Source organism: Silurus aristotelis (assembly GCF_946808225.1).
Source record: "Silurus aristotelis genome assembly, chromosome: 19".
Classification (NCBI taxonomy): Eukaryota; Metazoa; Chordata; class Actinopteri; order Siluriformes; family Siluridae; genus Silurus; species Silurus aristotelis.
In genome coordinates, this window is record NC_139592.1 from 17,754,703 (window position 1) to 17,770,772 (window position 16,070).

The 16,070-nt window shown below is 37.8% G+C and overlaps 1 protein-coding gene across 1 annotated transcript; it reads left to right on the forward strand.

Annotated features, from left to right (window-relative positions):
* The first annotated feature begins 2,348 nt into the window (after nt 1–2,348).
* LOC310715308 (uncharacterized protein) lies at nt 2,349–3,501 on the forward strand. The gene is made up of 2 exons (XM_083521657.1): nt 2,349–2,411; nt 2,718–3,501. Exons 1-2 carry the CDS (start codon nt 2,354–2,356, stop codon nt 3,077–3,079), a joined length of 420 nt encoding a protein of 139 aa, XP_083377783.1. The 5' UTR covers nt 2,349–2,353; the 3' UTR covers nt 3,080–3,501.
* The last annotated feature ends 12,569 nt before the right edge of the window (nt 3,502–16,070 follow it).

Sequence of the window (16,070 nt, forward strand, 5' to 3'; positions counted from 1 at the left end):
GTAATGTCATGATTTTTATGGGAACATGGCTCAACGACAACATTCCCAGCAGCGCCATTGAGCACGGGGGTCGCAGTGTTTTTCGGGCAGACAGGACGGCAGAGGACTCTGGTAAGTGCAGAGGTGGTGGTCTGTGCATTTATGTTAACAAATCATGGTACACACACTCTACTGTTACTGAAAGTCATTGCTCTGGTTATTTAGAGAATTTGACGATTAAGTGCAGACCCATTTATTTACAGAGAAAATTCTCAACCATTGTTGTGACTGCGGTGTACATTCCGCCGGATGCTAATGCTATACTAGCTATGGAGGAACTGCACGCAGCTATCAGCAAACAGCAGTCTGCACATCCCGAAGGAGCTATTGTTGTTGCTGGAGATTTCAACCACTCCAACCTCAGATCTGTTTTTTCAAAATTTCACCGTAATGTCTCCTGCTCTACCAGAGGGGACAAAACACTGGAACAGGTATACACAAACATACCTGGGGCATACACGGCCATTCCCCTAACCACTTGGGTCAGTCTGATTACTTTTCCTTGTTTATGCTACCCAAATACACACCACTAATCAAACGGGTGAAACCAGCTGTGAGGACAGTAAAGGTGTGGCCGGAGGGGGCCATTTTTTCTTTACAGCAACAGTTTCAGGATACTGACTGGAACATGTTTGCCTCACAGGCCACACTGGACTCTCACACAAACATGGACATTTACACATTATCTGTTTTGGACCATATCAACACGTGCATTGACAATGTCACTACTGTCAAACACGTGAAATGCTTTCCTAATCAGAAGCTGTGGATGGACTACAACAGAGCCAGGGCCAACCTGAAAAGTGGCATCAGCAGAGCAAAACTCACATTCAAACTACACATAGAAGAGCACTTCCACAACTCTGACCCCAGACCCCAGACGCATGTGGAAAGGCATCCAGACCATCACAGACTACAAACATACAGCTCAACCAACCAACAGTGCCTTCCAACCGGACAAACTCAATCACTTTTTTGCTCGTTTCGATCAAAGCACAGGACATTTCACCTCAACCATGGACTCTTCTACAGATTACAGCCCACTTTCACGCTCAACAACGGATGTCTATTTAGCGTTTAGTAGAGTGGATGCGCGCAAGGCAGCTGGCCCGGATGGCATACTGGGACATGTTCTCAGAGCATGTGCTGGACAACTGGCACAGGTTTTTACTGACATTTTCAACCTGTCACTGGCCCAAGCCACGGTTCCTACATGCCTGAAGACCACAAGCATCATACCTGTGCCTAAGCACTCAGCTGCTAAATGCCTAAATGACTTTGCCCAGTTGCACTCACCCCTATCACTATGAAGTGCTTTGAGAAGCTGGTCCTGAATCACCTCACTGTGGGCCTACCACCTACACTGGACCCATCTACCAGTCAACATCAATGGAACTGAGGTAGAGCGAGTCTCCAGCTTTAAGTTCCTGGAGTTCACATCTCTAAGGACCTGTCCTGGCAGCAGGACACTTCAGCCCTGGTTAAGAAAGCACAACAACGCCTGTACTTCTTAAAAAGTATAAAAAAAATCTCATCTGCCCATAGGGATTTTAACGAGTTTCTACCGCTGCATCATTGAGAGCATCCTGACCAACTCCATCACTGTATGGTACGGAGGCTCCACTGTGTGTGAATGTAAAGCCCTACAAAGGGTGGTCAAAACCGCCCAACGCATCACTGGCACCCATCTACCTGCCATTTACCACCTTCACCAAAGCAGATTTCTGCGCAGAGCTCACAATATTGTCAAGGACTCTTCACATCCCAGTCACAAACTGTTTAACCTCCTTCCATCAAGAAGGAGATACAGGAACATACGCACCAGAACCAGCAGGTTTAGGGACAGCTTTTTTTCATCCACCATTACATTACTGAACTCTACACTACACTGCTAGATTAGTAAAAAACAAAACAAAACACAAAACAAAACACTGCATATAACCTATGTACTATACATGTACATATTATACATAGTATATCTTTTTTACTCCTCATTACATCTGCACTATTTTTTTTATCTATATGTATCTTTATATCCCTACTGTACATTCTGCCCAACATTTCACATTCATGTATATATATATATATATATATATATATATATATATATATATATATATATATATATATATATATATATATATATATATCCTCCTACGACCTGGTGTCCACATATGTGCACATTAAATTTTTTGTCGTGTGCACCATAATACTTAATTCTGTGTAACTGGAACTTGTTCTACACAAACGTGAACACTTACACTGCCACCTGGTGGTGTCAGGAAGGAAACACTCTTTACATAGAAATTTCAAGATGGCAGAGAACACACCTGAAAAGTCAGACAGTCACATGAGACCAAAACATCCTCAAGGTAAAAAATCTAAAACATTTTCATTGTTGATTCTTGTTAAGTTGTGCATAATAGTGTTGTATGATTAATATGGCATGAAAATTGTACAAATATGTGTAACAGTAAAGATTTAAACTTGAGGTCCACATATGTGGACAATGGGACTTAGCTTCATTAAAAATGTTAAAATGTTAGCAAAAAATATAACTGTTCAAACATAGTTACATAGGTAACAACTGTATACATTGACATTGCATGTGTGATAAATAACTTTACATTGATTTTTATTTCATTTTTGATATCATGATATCATTATATCATTTCCAGAGCGTATTCCTCTGTCAAAGGCACTGGAATTAGTACTGGAGTCAATTGCTGAGGACACCTCAGAGGTAGAGGACTTATCTGACATTGATGACCACATAGAGGATGTTGATTATTATCCTCCACAACAGGAGCCAAGCAGAAGTGAGGAGGAGAGTAGTGGGGATGAAGACCCCACTCCACAGTCCACTGTGGCTAGCCGTGAACGTAAACGCCGCCGTGGTGAAACCTATTGTTGCCCAGACCATAGCAATGCCATTTCGCGCACTCCCAGACACCAGACCCAGCGGGTTGATGGCTCAAACAATGACCCTAAAGAGCCAACACCAGGACCAAACTTTCAAGGACAACCCAAGCAAGGATGAGGAGTACGCTGGAGGGCTGCTCAACTGACCCCAAACCTAGCCCAGTTTGAGCCTGAGGAGGAAACTGAGCAGGACAGGGAAATATGTGTCTATCAGACGAACAAATATTGTTTGTGAATACAACAACAAGATGGGTGGGGTTGACCTCACAGACAGGATGATCAGCTACTATATGAGTGTCTGTACCAAGAAGTGGACTCTTCAGATGCTCATGCACTTCACAGATGATGCTTTAGCCAACAGATGGATACTGTACCGCCAAGACCACACAGAATGCGGCACACCAAGAAATGGCATCATGCAATTTCTTGAATTTTGAATGGAAGTGGCTAAGACATTCTTGGCCCAAAATAATGCACAGAAATACAATACAGACCTCTCAGAACAGAAAGACAACACAGACCATTTAGAGCCAAAGAAAAAACGCCCTGTGAAGGAAGTGCCTCAAATCTCAGTCCTGTTCTAGGAAAACTCGAGTCCGTTGTGTAACATGCAAGGTGTTCTTGTGCTTGCTAACTAAACGCAACTGTTACACGGTCTTTCACAGCGGTTAAATGTGATCAACTGTTCCCACAGACAAAAAGGACATTCCCAGTTTGGAGTAATTTAAGTTTTATTAAAACTTTATTATCCGCATATACAGAATAGTCTCCAAATGAAGAGAACTAGAATTAGGGTGCCAGAATTAGGGCGTTTGCGAGTATAGGGGCAACAGGGAAAGAGCCACATAAAAGTTAGACACTGTGTATTATGACCAGGGTGTAAGTAGGGACTCTAGTAGGATTACCTACAGCAGCATAACTAAAAGGGAAAGTCAGAAGGTAACACAGACATGAGGGATCTCTGTCTAAGAGCCCGCCACATCTCTGTCAACAACATGTGTAAGTGGGGGGCAATGAACTTTGAGGATGGATTTGAACTGTAGTTACTATCAACAGTCTACTACAATGGCTTTTATGCATTTAAACACTGTACACCTCAACAATGATGTACCTGTAATGAATGGACATCCGGTGATAAGTTTGTGTTCCCTTTTGACACTGGTTTCTCTTAAGGTTTCTTCCTTGTGCCAACTTTAATATAAATTATATATTTATAAATTTACAATTATATCAAACAACGTATTAGCACTAAACTTATACAAGTTCATTGTTAAATGCGTTATACAAATAAAAATTAATTGAATTGCATATGTAAATAGTTGGCCTCAACTGTATCTTATACAGTAAAGTAGATTGTCAGTGGGGATTCTGAAGGGTAATACGGCATGGCCTTTTACAAACATCCCACTTTTTTATGTACTTTTTAGAGTTTTTTCTTCAGTCCATCTATCTTGAGAACGTTGTTGGAATAAAGGGAACAGCTCTCTCCTGGCTTAGGTCTTATTTGACTGATCGCTATCAGTTTGTTGATGTAAATGGTGAGTTCTCCACACATTCTAAGGTAAAGTTTGGTGTTCCGCTATGATCTGTCTTAGGCCCACTGCTTTTCTCTTTATATATGCTGCCACTGGTTGAAATTATACATAAACATGGTATTTGCTTTCATTGCTATGTGTCATGCGGGAAACGGAGGCGGAAGCCGTAGTAACAGCAAACAGTTTTATTCAACAAAAGGCAGGAAATATATTCCTGTGAACGAAAACGGCAGTTCGTATAAAGAAATGCACAATATCGCGCTGGGAAAAGCGCGGCGCTGGCAACAGCAGAGAAATGCGGTGGCGACAGCGTGGCGTGCAGAGAAACACAAATTCCTGCGTTCGCAGGGATAATTCAGAGATCAGAGTCCAGGAAAAAGGAAGATATAATCCCTGGTGCGCCTGGGAAGAGGCGCAGTCCACGTGAAGTGAGAGAGAGTGTCCGAGGCGAACGATACATAGCGGGGATGAGCATACGCGAACACACAGCAACATACGTGGACGGCATGAACTTGCAATAACGGACGGGGAGTGTGGGTGAGTGAGCGGTTTATATTGGAGCTGGGAGTGAGTGAATAACTAGCTCCAGCTGTGCGTGATTCGGGCTGAGAGCTTGAAAGCACGAGGAGGCAATGACAGCCACCAAAGGGGGCGTGGCAGGTGGATTCCTGACACTATGCTGATGATACACAGCTGTATATTTCAGCAAAGCCAGATGAGAAAGATCAGCTTAACAATGTTAAAAAGTGTGTAAAGGGACATTAGACAGTGAATGCTTGATAACTTTCTTCTGCTCAAATCAGATAAGAAGGAAGTACTTTTACTAGGACCACAGGCAGCTAGAAGCAAACTTTCCGATTATGTAGCATCTCTGGATTTTGTGTACAGCAGTCAAAGACCTTGGTGTGATTATTGACCCTAGTCTTTTCTTTAAGGCTCACATGAATAATATTACCAGGATCACCTTCTTTCACCTTAGAAATATTGCTAAAATTAGAAATATGATGTCGTTGCAGGGTGCAGAAAAACTAGTTACATCTAGATTAAACTACTGTAACACTTTACTGTCTGGGTGTGCGAGTAAGTGCATAAATAAGTTTCAGTTAGTTGAGAATGCAGCAGCAAAAGTCCTTACTAGATCTAGAAAATATGACCACATCACCCCTGTTTTAATCAGTCTACACTGGCTCCAAATCAAATCTCACATTGATTATAAAATACTACTACTGACATATAAGAACCACAGTATCTGAGTAAACTTCTGTACCAGTATGATCCCCCACGGCTACTTAGATCAAAAGGTGCAGGCTATTTGTTGGTACCTGAAATAATGAAGACTAGAGCAGGGGGGCAGATCTTTCTCTTGTAAAGCCCCACAGTTATGGAACAACCTTCCAATCAGTGTTCGGGACTCAGACACAATTTTAGTGTTTAAGTCGAGGTTGAAAACGTATTTATTTAGTCAAGTCTTTTAACAGTGGATTTTTTTTAGGTAAAGGAGCAGATCTAGAGGGATCATGGATAAAGAGTGTTTGGTGAACTGGGATATTTGTATGCTGTCGTCCCCTCACTCTCACACGTTCACTCAGGTTTGTTGACTGTGGTGTGGTGGGTCGTCTCTTATCCCAGAGATCTCTCATCAGTGTTACCTTCTGGTTCTCCCTTTTAGCTATGCTGCCATAGCAAGTTTTTCCAGAGTCCAAACTGCACAGTGACATTACTTTCATACAACAATAAGGACACATAATAATCCATATCCTTCTCTTCCTGTCACCCATTCTCTCTCTCTCTCTCTCTCTCTCTCTCTCTCTCTCTCTCTCTCTCTCTCTCTCTCTCTCTCTCTCTCTCTCTCTCTCTAGATAAACATGCTCCTGAGGTTCCAGTCCACTGTTCCTGCCCCTCTTCCCTCTGTGGATCTTCCCACTTCTTCCAGGCCTGCCTCTGGATAGTGTTCTCTTCGATTGGAGGCAACTTTGTTCAGCTGGGGACGGTTTTTCATCAACGCCTTGGGTGGTTCCATGGAATTCTGGAGTAAGAACGGGAGCTTTGACTGTAGTTAATGTCAACAGTCTGATACATTGACTAAGGACTACAGTTTGCTTCTGATTACCATCACTGTACCCCGCAACATTGTATATCTACAATAAATAGACATTCGGTGCAACCCATACGAGGATGGGTTTCCTCTCGAGTCTGGTTGCTCTCAAGGTTTCTTCCTTCCATCTCGGGTAGTTTTTCTTTGCCACAGTCACCACTGGCTTGCTCATCAGGGACAAACTTACTTATATAGAACACAGATAATCTGGTGATAAAATATTAATGTGTAAAGGTGCTTTGAGCGCTATACAAAAAAAAATGAATTGAATTTTAATTATCTTACATTTTTCTTATTCCCTTGCGGTAACATGTTACAGTTCCATGCACAGCTTCCATTTCCTGTTCTTAATCCATGTCTATGCTTTTGACTGTTGTTTACATCTTTGTGTCAGTCAAGTCTTAAAGTGGGCGCTGAATTATATTTGTCACTGGTTGAGGAATTCAATTAAAACTCTACAAAAGGTAACTGTAACTGTAACTGCTTCTTCTTAGCACACCTTGAGAGGCTCTTCTTATGCAGTCTGTCCTCAGTCTCTCACCCAGCCCCTTGATCCATCATCCAATCCAATGGGGGGAGCTGAAAGACCACTATTCTTACTGAAGTTTTGTCTTAAAATAAAAATGTTTGACCCCTGTCTCGAATACCCTACCCCACCACCACATCCTCATATTCTATAATGCCTGCCTGCAAATTTCATTAAAGACCTCCTCTAGCACACTACCAATTGAGCAAATCAAATTGCCATTCTCCAGAGGGAGAACAGGGGTTAAATGAGCCTTTCAGAGGACCTGGAACTAGCTCGACTCTTATTAGCTGTGCCAAGCAGCACACTTCTCCTTGGTGTGCCCTTTGGGCCCAGGAATCCTCCCTGTGGCTTGAGTGCCACTATGCTCTGTATCTGTGAGCATGTGCACAAACCCCATTACTCCACAGACCTCAATCCAATCACATTATCAGAGGGTGGGAGAGCAATAAAATGAGGAAGAGAGAAGAAGTAGCAGATACACAGAAAGATAGTTCACACTGGTTATGCAACAGTGAACCAAAAAATAGAAAGTTTGAACACATTCCCAGTTAGATCTTATATATAGTGCAAACCTTTTCTTTTTACATACAAAACTCTAAACGGTTTAACCAAGCCTAGTATGTAAGTAATCTCCCAGAATTCCTATAATCCCCTGTGCCCTCTGCAGTCTCTAAATTTCAGGTGTGTTGTCAGTGCCAGTGAAGCTCTGAGTAGTTGGTAAATAATTTTCCTATTGCTCCTAAACCTTCCTACCGATTCGCAGCAATTAGACACATGATTACAGTTCAATTTTATAGTTTCAATATAGAGGGGTAATGGGCTACGATAGACACAGTTGTTTAACTTTTTGTATAATCCTTTTAACAAAGCTCATTGTCCCAAAGCAGTTTTACATAAATAAATAGATTGATCACAAATTTGTCCTTATAAGTTAATACGCAAGCCAGTGGTGACAAAAACTTCCTGATATGGTATAAGGAGGAAACCTTTATAGGAATCAGACATAAAAGAGAATAAATCTTCATTTAGGAGACACCGAATGTCCAATCATTATGGCTCTATCATTTTTGAGGTTATCAACTGCTCACTGATGGATATTTGAGTGCAAAATTGATCTAGGCAATTACAGTCCAAATCCATATTTATGGTTCTTGAATTTAACCCTCCACAGTAGCCTTGTGTATCTTTAGGCTGCTCATGTGGAGCCATCCTCATTAGCAGTGAGTTGTGTCATATTATATTATATTATAATGGTTATGCATATCACGTCACACTATTATACCAAATAGCTTTGTCTTTTCTAACCTTTCTTTTCTTTTCTACCCTTTCTACCTCATTGATTAGGCCCATATACTGATCATGAAGTACATAAGCTTTTGCCTCTAGCTTTTGAGGACTATAGAGATCTTGATCACATTCTGCTCCTAAGTAAAGTATAAGCACTTCTTTTTATAAACATTCTACAAATTATATTAAATGTATTTAATTCAAATTGCATTTGTATAGTGCTTTTAGTAGACATTGTCTCCAATCAGCTTTACAGAGATAAAACATGTAAAGTTGTATTAAGGAATGTATTAGTTCACTGCCTGTAATTTTGTTTCTTATGATTTTAGATTTATCCCTAATAAGTGAGTTAGTGGCAACAAAAGCAAGGAAAAACTCCCTGGGATGGTAAGAGGAAAAAAACCCTGAGAGGAGCCAGGCTCAAAAGAGAGCCCATCCTCATCTCTTCATGCAAAGAAAGCCTCTGGAGCATGTTTAAATAAAGTCTCAAATGGTCACATGATTTTTTATGCTACACAAACTACAACAGCTTACAACAGTTTACTTTAATGAGCATGAAGCTTTTGGATAAAAAAAAAAGAAAAATATTGAGTTACTGTTGATCTTCAGTATTATAACATGCACAGAAAATTGTACAGAGACTCCGTGGTAGACATTTCAAGGTCAAGAGAAAGTCATTAACATGACGAATAATCTTCAATACCCTGACATACAAAAACACAGGTGGTCTAATCCTGTAAACAGCCATGTGTTTTAAAGCTGTTAGGAAAGCAAAATAAGAAAAGGACCACACAGAAATGCAAACCTGCAGAGAATAAATTATAACCATTTAAAACCAGTCCCAACATTTCCACTTTGTGTGTCTCTGTTTTATAAAGTCATTTATTCTTTTGAGTAGTTTGTTGTCTCTTGGCCTCCAATGAGCAAACAAGAATAAATACAAGGGCTGGCATTTTATATACAAATAATTCTTTATGTAAAGACTGAGAAACTGCATACTGAAAAACTGAGCAATGAAAAAAGCTTTAGGAAAAGATATATTTTGAAAAAAACTAAAACAAAATAGCTTTGTCTTACACAAGCCTGTCTAAAATGTTATTAATATAATGAAATTCAATGTTTTGTTTAGCCATATGAAATAAAAAGCTAGGCCACCAGAGTGACCAAGCAACAACACAGTTGTGGCAATTTTGGCAATATACAAATTGAACAGCAATGTTTCATATTAGTATGTGGGTGTCCTGTGTGTCCTGTGTGTGAGTGTCCTGGGTAAAAACAGGATCATGTTGTAGGACTTCCATGTGCAGCTCAGTCTCTTGCATTAGCCAGTCACGGCCCCCCTGGCCTGTAATTCCATAATTGGTTTAATGGTGAAAGAAGATGCAGTTAGCTGGATTCATTAAGGGATTTAGTTTCACACCACATTAGCAGGATTGTTGGGGCTAGTGTGACCTATACCACTGTGGAGTAAGGACTACATAAATAAAGGGATTTTCTAAAAGGGCCTGCTCAGTTTCTTTAAATAAAAATATAAACTTAATATAAATAAAAAATACAAGTACATTTTGACTTAGGTTTTCACCTTTTCTATACTCTATGGGTTGCTTGCAGTGAAAGTTGCTTGCATTTCAAATGCTAAAAAAGATGAGGAAGTTTAAGTTCTTTTTGAGAGAGCTAATCCACTATAAAGCATTATTTTCTGTCAGTGAAGGTTAACTCCTGTCTCTCCAGTTAAGTATTTTCCACCTGAGTGAACACTGACATTTCCAGGTGCTCATTGTTTATATTGTGAACCCAATAAGACAGACGGACGAGGAAAAATCACCATTCCACACTGACACGCCACTTTCTTTTCCACCATTTAACATGACGTGTGGTGACTATTTTGTTTAGTTTGTCCCAGCCCTGAAATGTCAAGCAAATGTCAGCTGTTGCAAATGCATGAGTGATAGGATGAGGAGGTGTTTGTCTTTTCATATTTACATTAGATGAGTTTCTGCCTTAGCTTTCCCTTTAGGGAGTTGATAGAAGGGGGTTTATTTTGGTGCAGCATCAGTTTTACCAAAGTCAGTTATAAATTCATTAACCTACTTCCTACACCTTCACAGGTTTGTTGTGTTGGGAAATGGTATTAATATATATATATATATATATATATATATATATATATATATATATATATATATATATATATATATATATATATATATATATATATATAGGTAATTGACCATAAGAGCTCAGTAAACTTGCAAAGTGCCACTGCTGTAGTAGTTTTGTGCACTATTCTTTATTTATGATTGCTATAGATACAGGACAATGATAATAATCATATAAGAGCATATGCAATGGATACAAAATGGAAACAAATACATATTTTCATGTTACGATTTAGGTTGACCCTAATGCTTGACTTGAGATTTCTGGATGAAGAAAAGACAGAGACACTCTATATACATGAATCAGATACATTTGTTTGCTTTATATGCTATTGAATGCTATGTGTTCATTTTTGTTTCTTTACACAACACATCTTTTGGGGTTGTAAACACAAAGACACATCTATCTGTTGGTGCACGGCTCATCGATTAACCCATTTCAGCCATTTCAGCCACTGTCAAATGAATAATAACTATTCAGTGATTGCTCTGAAAATAAAAGTGCTTTGTGTAATGACATTTGTTATATGATCACTTATTTTTTTCTTTAACTAATCAAAGAGAATGTAATGATCTTAGGTGAACTTAAACATAAAGTTAACATTAACACGATATGGAGGAAATTGTAAGACTTGGTTTATCTCCCATGACAGTTTCAGACATTGCCTCATCATTAATTTTGCATTTTTTTAAGGAGGAAAAATTGTATATGTAAATTGTTTTCTGACGTTTATTCAAAGAAGATGCTATATAAGGTGTTAAAGAATATCTACTAAAGGGCAGACCCCCTAACAATTTCAATGGGCATTTCTGTGCTGTTCCCTGCAGCCTTCTCTGTAAAGTATTTTCTTTTATTAACACTTAAAGACAATGTTTCTTTGAGCTAATCTTTTTTACTTCTCTCACCTATGGAAATTTAATATCATTTCTATGACAATTTGTGAAGATACTTCCAATAATGATGTAAACCCACTTTCTCAAACCAGTCACACTCATCCACAGTAATCTGCTCACATCTGAATTGCCTCTCTGAATGAAACCACAAACGCTTATATTTCTCTGTCAGTCTTTAAGTCCATAAACGTGTTAAGACTTCCAATAAAAGAAAATAAGAAATCCAGTTTAAATATATATTTATAATACAAAAGTCCAGAAAACAAGTGATCACGTACTTCTACAGAGCCAACTGTATCTATGAAGAGTTTCAGTCAGGTTTTAGGCCACATCATAGCACAGAAACTGCTCTAGTTCAAATCACTAATGACCTGTTTTTAGCTTCCATGGCTACATCTATCTGTTAGTTCTGCTAGATTTTAGTGCTGCATTCGACACTATAGATCATGATCTTCTCCTAGATCGCTTACAAAATTACAACGGCATTCAGGGACAGGTATTAAGCTGGTTTAAATCCTACCTGTCTGATCGGTACCATTTTGTAGATTTAAATGGAGAGCTATCCAGGCTAATGCAAGTAAATTATGGGGTGCCACAAGGTTTAGTTCTAGGACCCCTGCTTTTAACAATATGCATGCTTCCCTTGGGAAATATTATTAGATGGCATGGGATTAGCTTCCACTGTTATGCTGATGATACCCAACTATATATCTCATTGCAACCAGATGATACAGCTCAAATGGTTTGGATAACTGAGTGTGTCAAAGAATTAAAAGATTGGATGACATAACTTTCTATTGTTAAATTCTGATAAGACAGAGGTTTTGCTCATCTGCCCAAAAAACAGTACACAGAAGCTCCAGCATTTCAACCTGCATTTAAAAGGATGTTCTGTAACTATTAGTTCAGTAAAAGACATGGGAGTTATTTTATATTACACTTATACTTTTTTCACTTTAGAACTATCAGCTAAGAAACATTTGTCTATATCTGATGCAGAGAAGATATCGTCCATGAATTCATGACCTCCAGACTGGACTATTGTAATGCATTACTAGGTGGTTGTCTTGCATCATTAATAAACAAGCTACAGTTAGTCCAGAATGCAACAGCCAGAGTTCCCACAAGGTCGAGAAAATATGATCATATAACCCCAATCTTATCATCCCTACAGTGGCTACCTGTTAAGTTTTGAATCGACTACAAACTACTGCTACTTACTTACAAAACACTAAATTGTTTACCTCCCATTTATCTTTCTAGTCTTCTAACATGCTACAGTCCATCATGCTCTTTGAGATCTCAAAACTCCAGACTTCTAGTAGTTTTGGTAGAACATTCATACATTTAGCTCCTAAACTTTGGAAAAGTCTTCCTGACAGTGTTCGGGGCTCAGACACACTCTCCCAGTTTAAGTGCAGATGAAAGACGTATCTTTTTAGCAAGGCCTACACATAACACACATCACATATCATGACCTTGTGCTCCATTACATCTGATCAAATGCACATTATCAACTTGTGTTTGTTAATATCATAAACAGCAGCTACACTAATTCCTCTTCATTTCTCTACCCACCCCAAGGCATCCTGAGGTTGCGCAAGCTCCAGTCACGTCCTACCTTATGAAGATTGTGGACCTTTAAAGAAGTAGATGCCGACCCCGCAAACATCCAACCATCAACCAACCAACTAGAGACATACCAGCGCCATTTGGATTCCACTCCATGTGGAGTTTGGACATTGGACCTCGTTGAGTGTTTAAAGGCTCTGGCACGGAGAAGCTGGTGTTGGGTCTATGATGATCGCAAATGTTGAGCTGTTTTATGAGTTGCTCAGTAGCTCCTGCTTCCATAATCACAAATGACTGTATAAGACTGTAGGAAGAACATTACTCGTAATCACACATTCCAATGCTCATGAAGTTGGTTCTCACTCTCCAGTGTTTAGTTCTCAAAATGAGGATGGGTTCCACTTTTGAGTCTGGTTCCCTCAAGGTTTCTTCCTCATAACATCTAAGGGAGTTTTTCCTTGACACAGTCGCCATGGCTGCTCATCTGGGATAAATACACATTGTTCACTTTAACCTAAATTCTGTAAAGCTGCTTTGAGACAATGTCTTTTGTGAAAAGAACAAAAGAATTAAACTTGACTTGACATTAGAAATAATACAGTACAATCACAAAAACTAGCCACTATAGTTTTTTTTTTATTTTTTTATACATGTATCTTAAAGTATAGTCACTAAAATCTATCCAGCAATCATTTATTTTTTCAAGTCTGCAGTATGATTAATTTTAAAATGTATTTTTTATTTTCTGCTTTCTTACATCAAAGAATAAATGAATGACTCTATTAAGAATGTGTTCATGAAAATAAGTTAAAATAGAACCAGACTTGGAAAAGAAAAAAAAAAAAAAAAAAAAAATATATATATATATATATATATATATATATATATATATATATATATATATATATATATATATATATATATATATATATAAAACGGCTGCAGATTTGTTTTCAGTGAGCTCTGATATTTACCTTGGAGAGCACACCTGCTCGAGTTAAAAATACACCTTACCTGACATTTGCTCTGACCACAGTGATCTGTGTCAGCATGTTAGTGTCTCTGGGAGGAGTGCCGGCTGAGAGGAGCAGTGTGCAAAAGGTTGTCTTTCCACATCATATTGGCTTGAATTTTATAACTGACTTTAGAATTTAGGAGGTTGTCCTTAGAAAATGTCAATAATAATTATTATTTATTAAATATATTATATATTATATTATAGTAAATATAAATAAAATGTAATTAATTATTTTTATTTATTTATTTGTCTTTTTATGACATTGAATCAATTTATATGTGCAACTTTATTTTCCATTAAACACTTTGAGATCTTATGTAATAAATTTTTTGAAAATCTATATCTTTTATTTCCTTCTGAATCAAAAGGGAGCAACTCACCAGTCACCAGAAAAACTGGGGTAGGTTCAATTAAGAAATAATCATTTTAATTACTTTTCAAGGTATCTGTAAAAGCCATTTTCACAATAATATAAACTCAGTTTTATTTATTTTAATTAATACTTCATACCTTTCTTATTTTAAATGGTTTTCTTATGATTTGACAGTCAATGTAACCTGAGCTGCTGATTTTATTTATATATTTATTTTTTACACATACTGGTCTAAAATGTAAATCAGGCTTGCTAGGTACTGAGGTAATGTACAATATGCATTTAGTCTATAATATCAAAAGTTTTATTGTGTTAAAGTGGTATACTGTATACAACTGCTGTATTTTTCAGCACAATAACATTTTATAATTATGGTTTTACAATAGATTAAAAGCAACAGTGTAATGCACAGTTGTTTCCAGTTAATTGGCTTTTCCTAAAAATATTTGAAATTCATTTTCAATTGTTCTTCCTCATTTGCTTTTCAAATAGAAAGGTTGATGATGTTCATATTCTTAGCCATTCATTTACTCATTGCCGATCTGGACCTACTGGAGGAAACTGGCGAACACTGTGGAACACCATTATGAACTACATTAAATTTGTATCATATATGCTAGCTAAACAACATTGTGATGCTGTATTATGCTTGTTACTGAGAGTGATGAAAACTCTAATTTCATTTTAGCAGTTTAAAATGTATTTATTCTGTTGTACAGAAGTGCATTGAATAACTTTTGGTTTAAAATATTTAAAAATGCAAAAATACAAAAGAAATTAAAATCTAAAAAAAAAAAAAAAAAAAAAAAGATAATTTGCTTGGAATAAAAGTCATTTTTTTCAAACCCATCCTCTGTGGAACTGTCTCAAGAGAAAAGACAGAAACGAGAAAACCAATATTGATGTTCTTAAATTTTTACTGTTATTTTTTGAGATCATGTTGATCCAGTAAGATATCCTAAAGGGTAGCATTTGGCAGTATTTGAAAATGATTTAGTTTTGAATAATGCATGATTAAAAAATGAACCTTTGAATGACTTTCTAATTTAAATTTAAATGTGCTGCATGAGAAATTTCACAGGGAGGCCAACAGGAGGTAGGCAGCTGAACAATAATGCTCTCACACACTCACACAAAAATTCTGGGTGAAGCTTAAAGCATTTTTTACGCCAGCATAAGTGTGTTTTCATAAATATTTTTATTTTAAACTTGCAATTTCAAATAGTTTTCAGTAATATGAATTTTAAGTTTTTCCCATTAGATCAGCTAGTTTATCTATATTCAATAAAAAAAAAACTTAAACAAGTTAAAGTCTTTGCCCTACCAATTCTTTCTCATCTCGATCTTTCACTAAAGCCACTAGCCACTAAAGATCCCTATTGATGTTTGGAAGTCATGTCTGATACACCTGTCCATGACATGTTCTTTACAGTGACAGCTCAGCAAATGCACTTATCACAATGTCACACTTTGGTCCTCTTTATCCTTTTTTTTCCCCTCATCTCTCCATTCCTGCATTTTCATCCCCTATCTACATAGACCTTAATGTGACCCCTACGTAAAGGCCAAGCAGGATTAAGCTATCAATGCACCCTCTCCAAAACATGATTCAATGAGCCGTAAATCCCTGTCTGTGTGGAAAGAGGT

Coding starts and splice junctions, on each gene's coding strand:
- LOC310715308 (XM_083521657.1), top strand. CDS start 2,354: ATGGCAGAGAACACACCTGAAAAGTCAGACAGTCACATGAGACCAAAA. Junction 2,412..2,717: donor GAGACCAAAACATCCTCAAG/GTAAAAAATCTA, acceptor TATCATTTCCAG/AGCGTATTCCTCTGTCAAAG.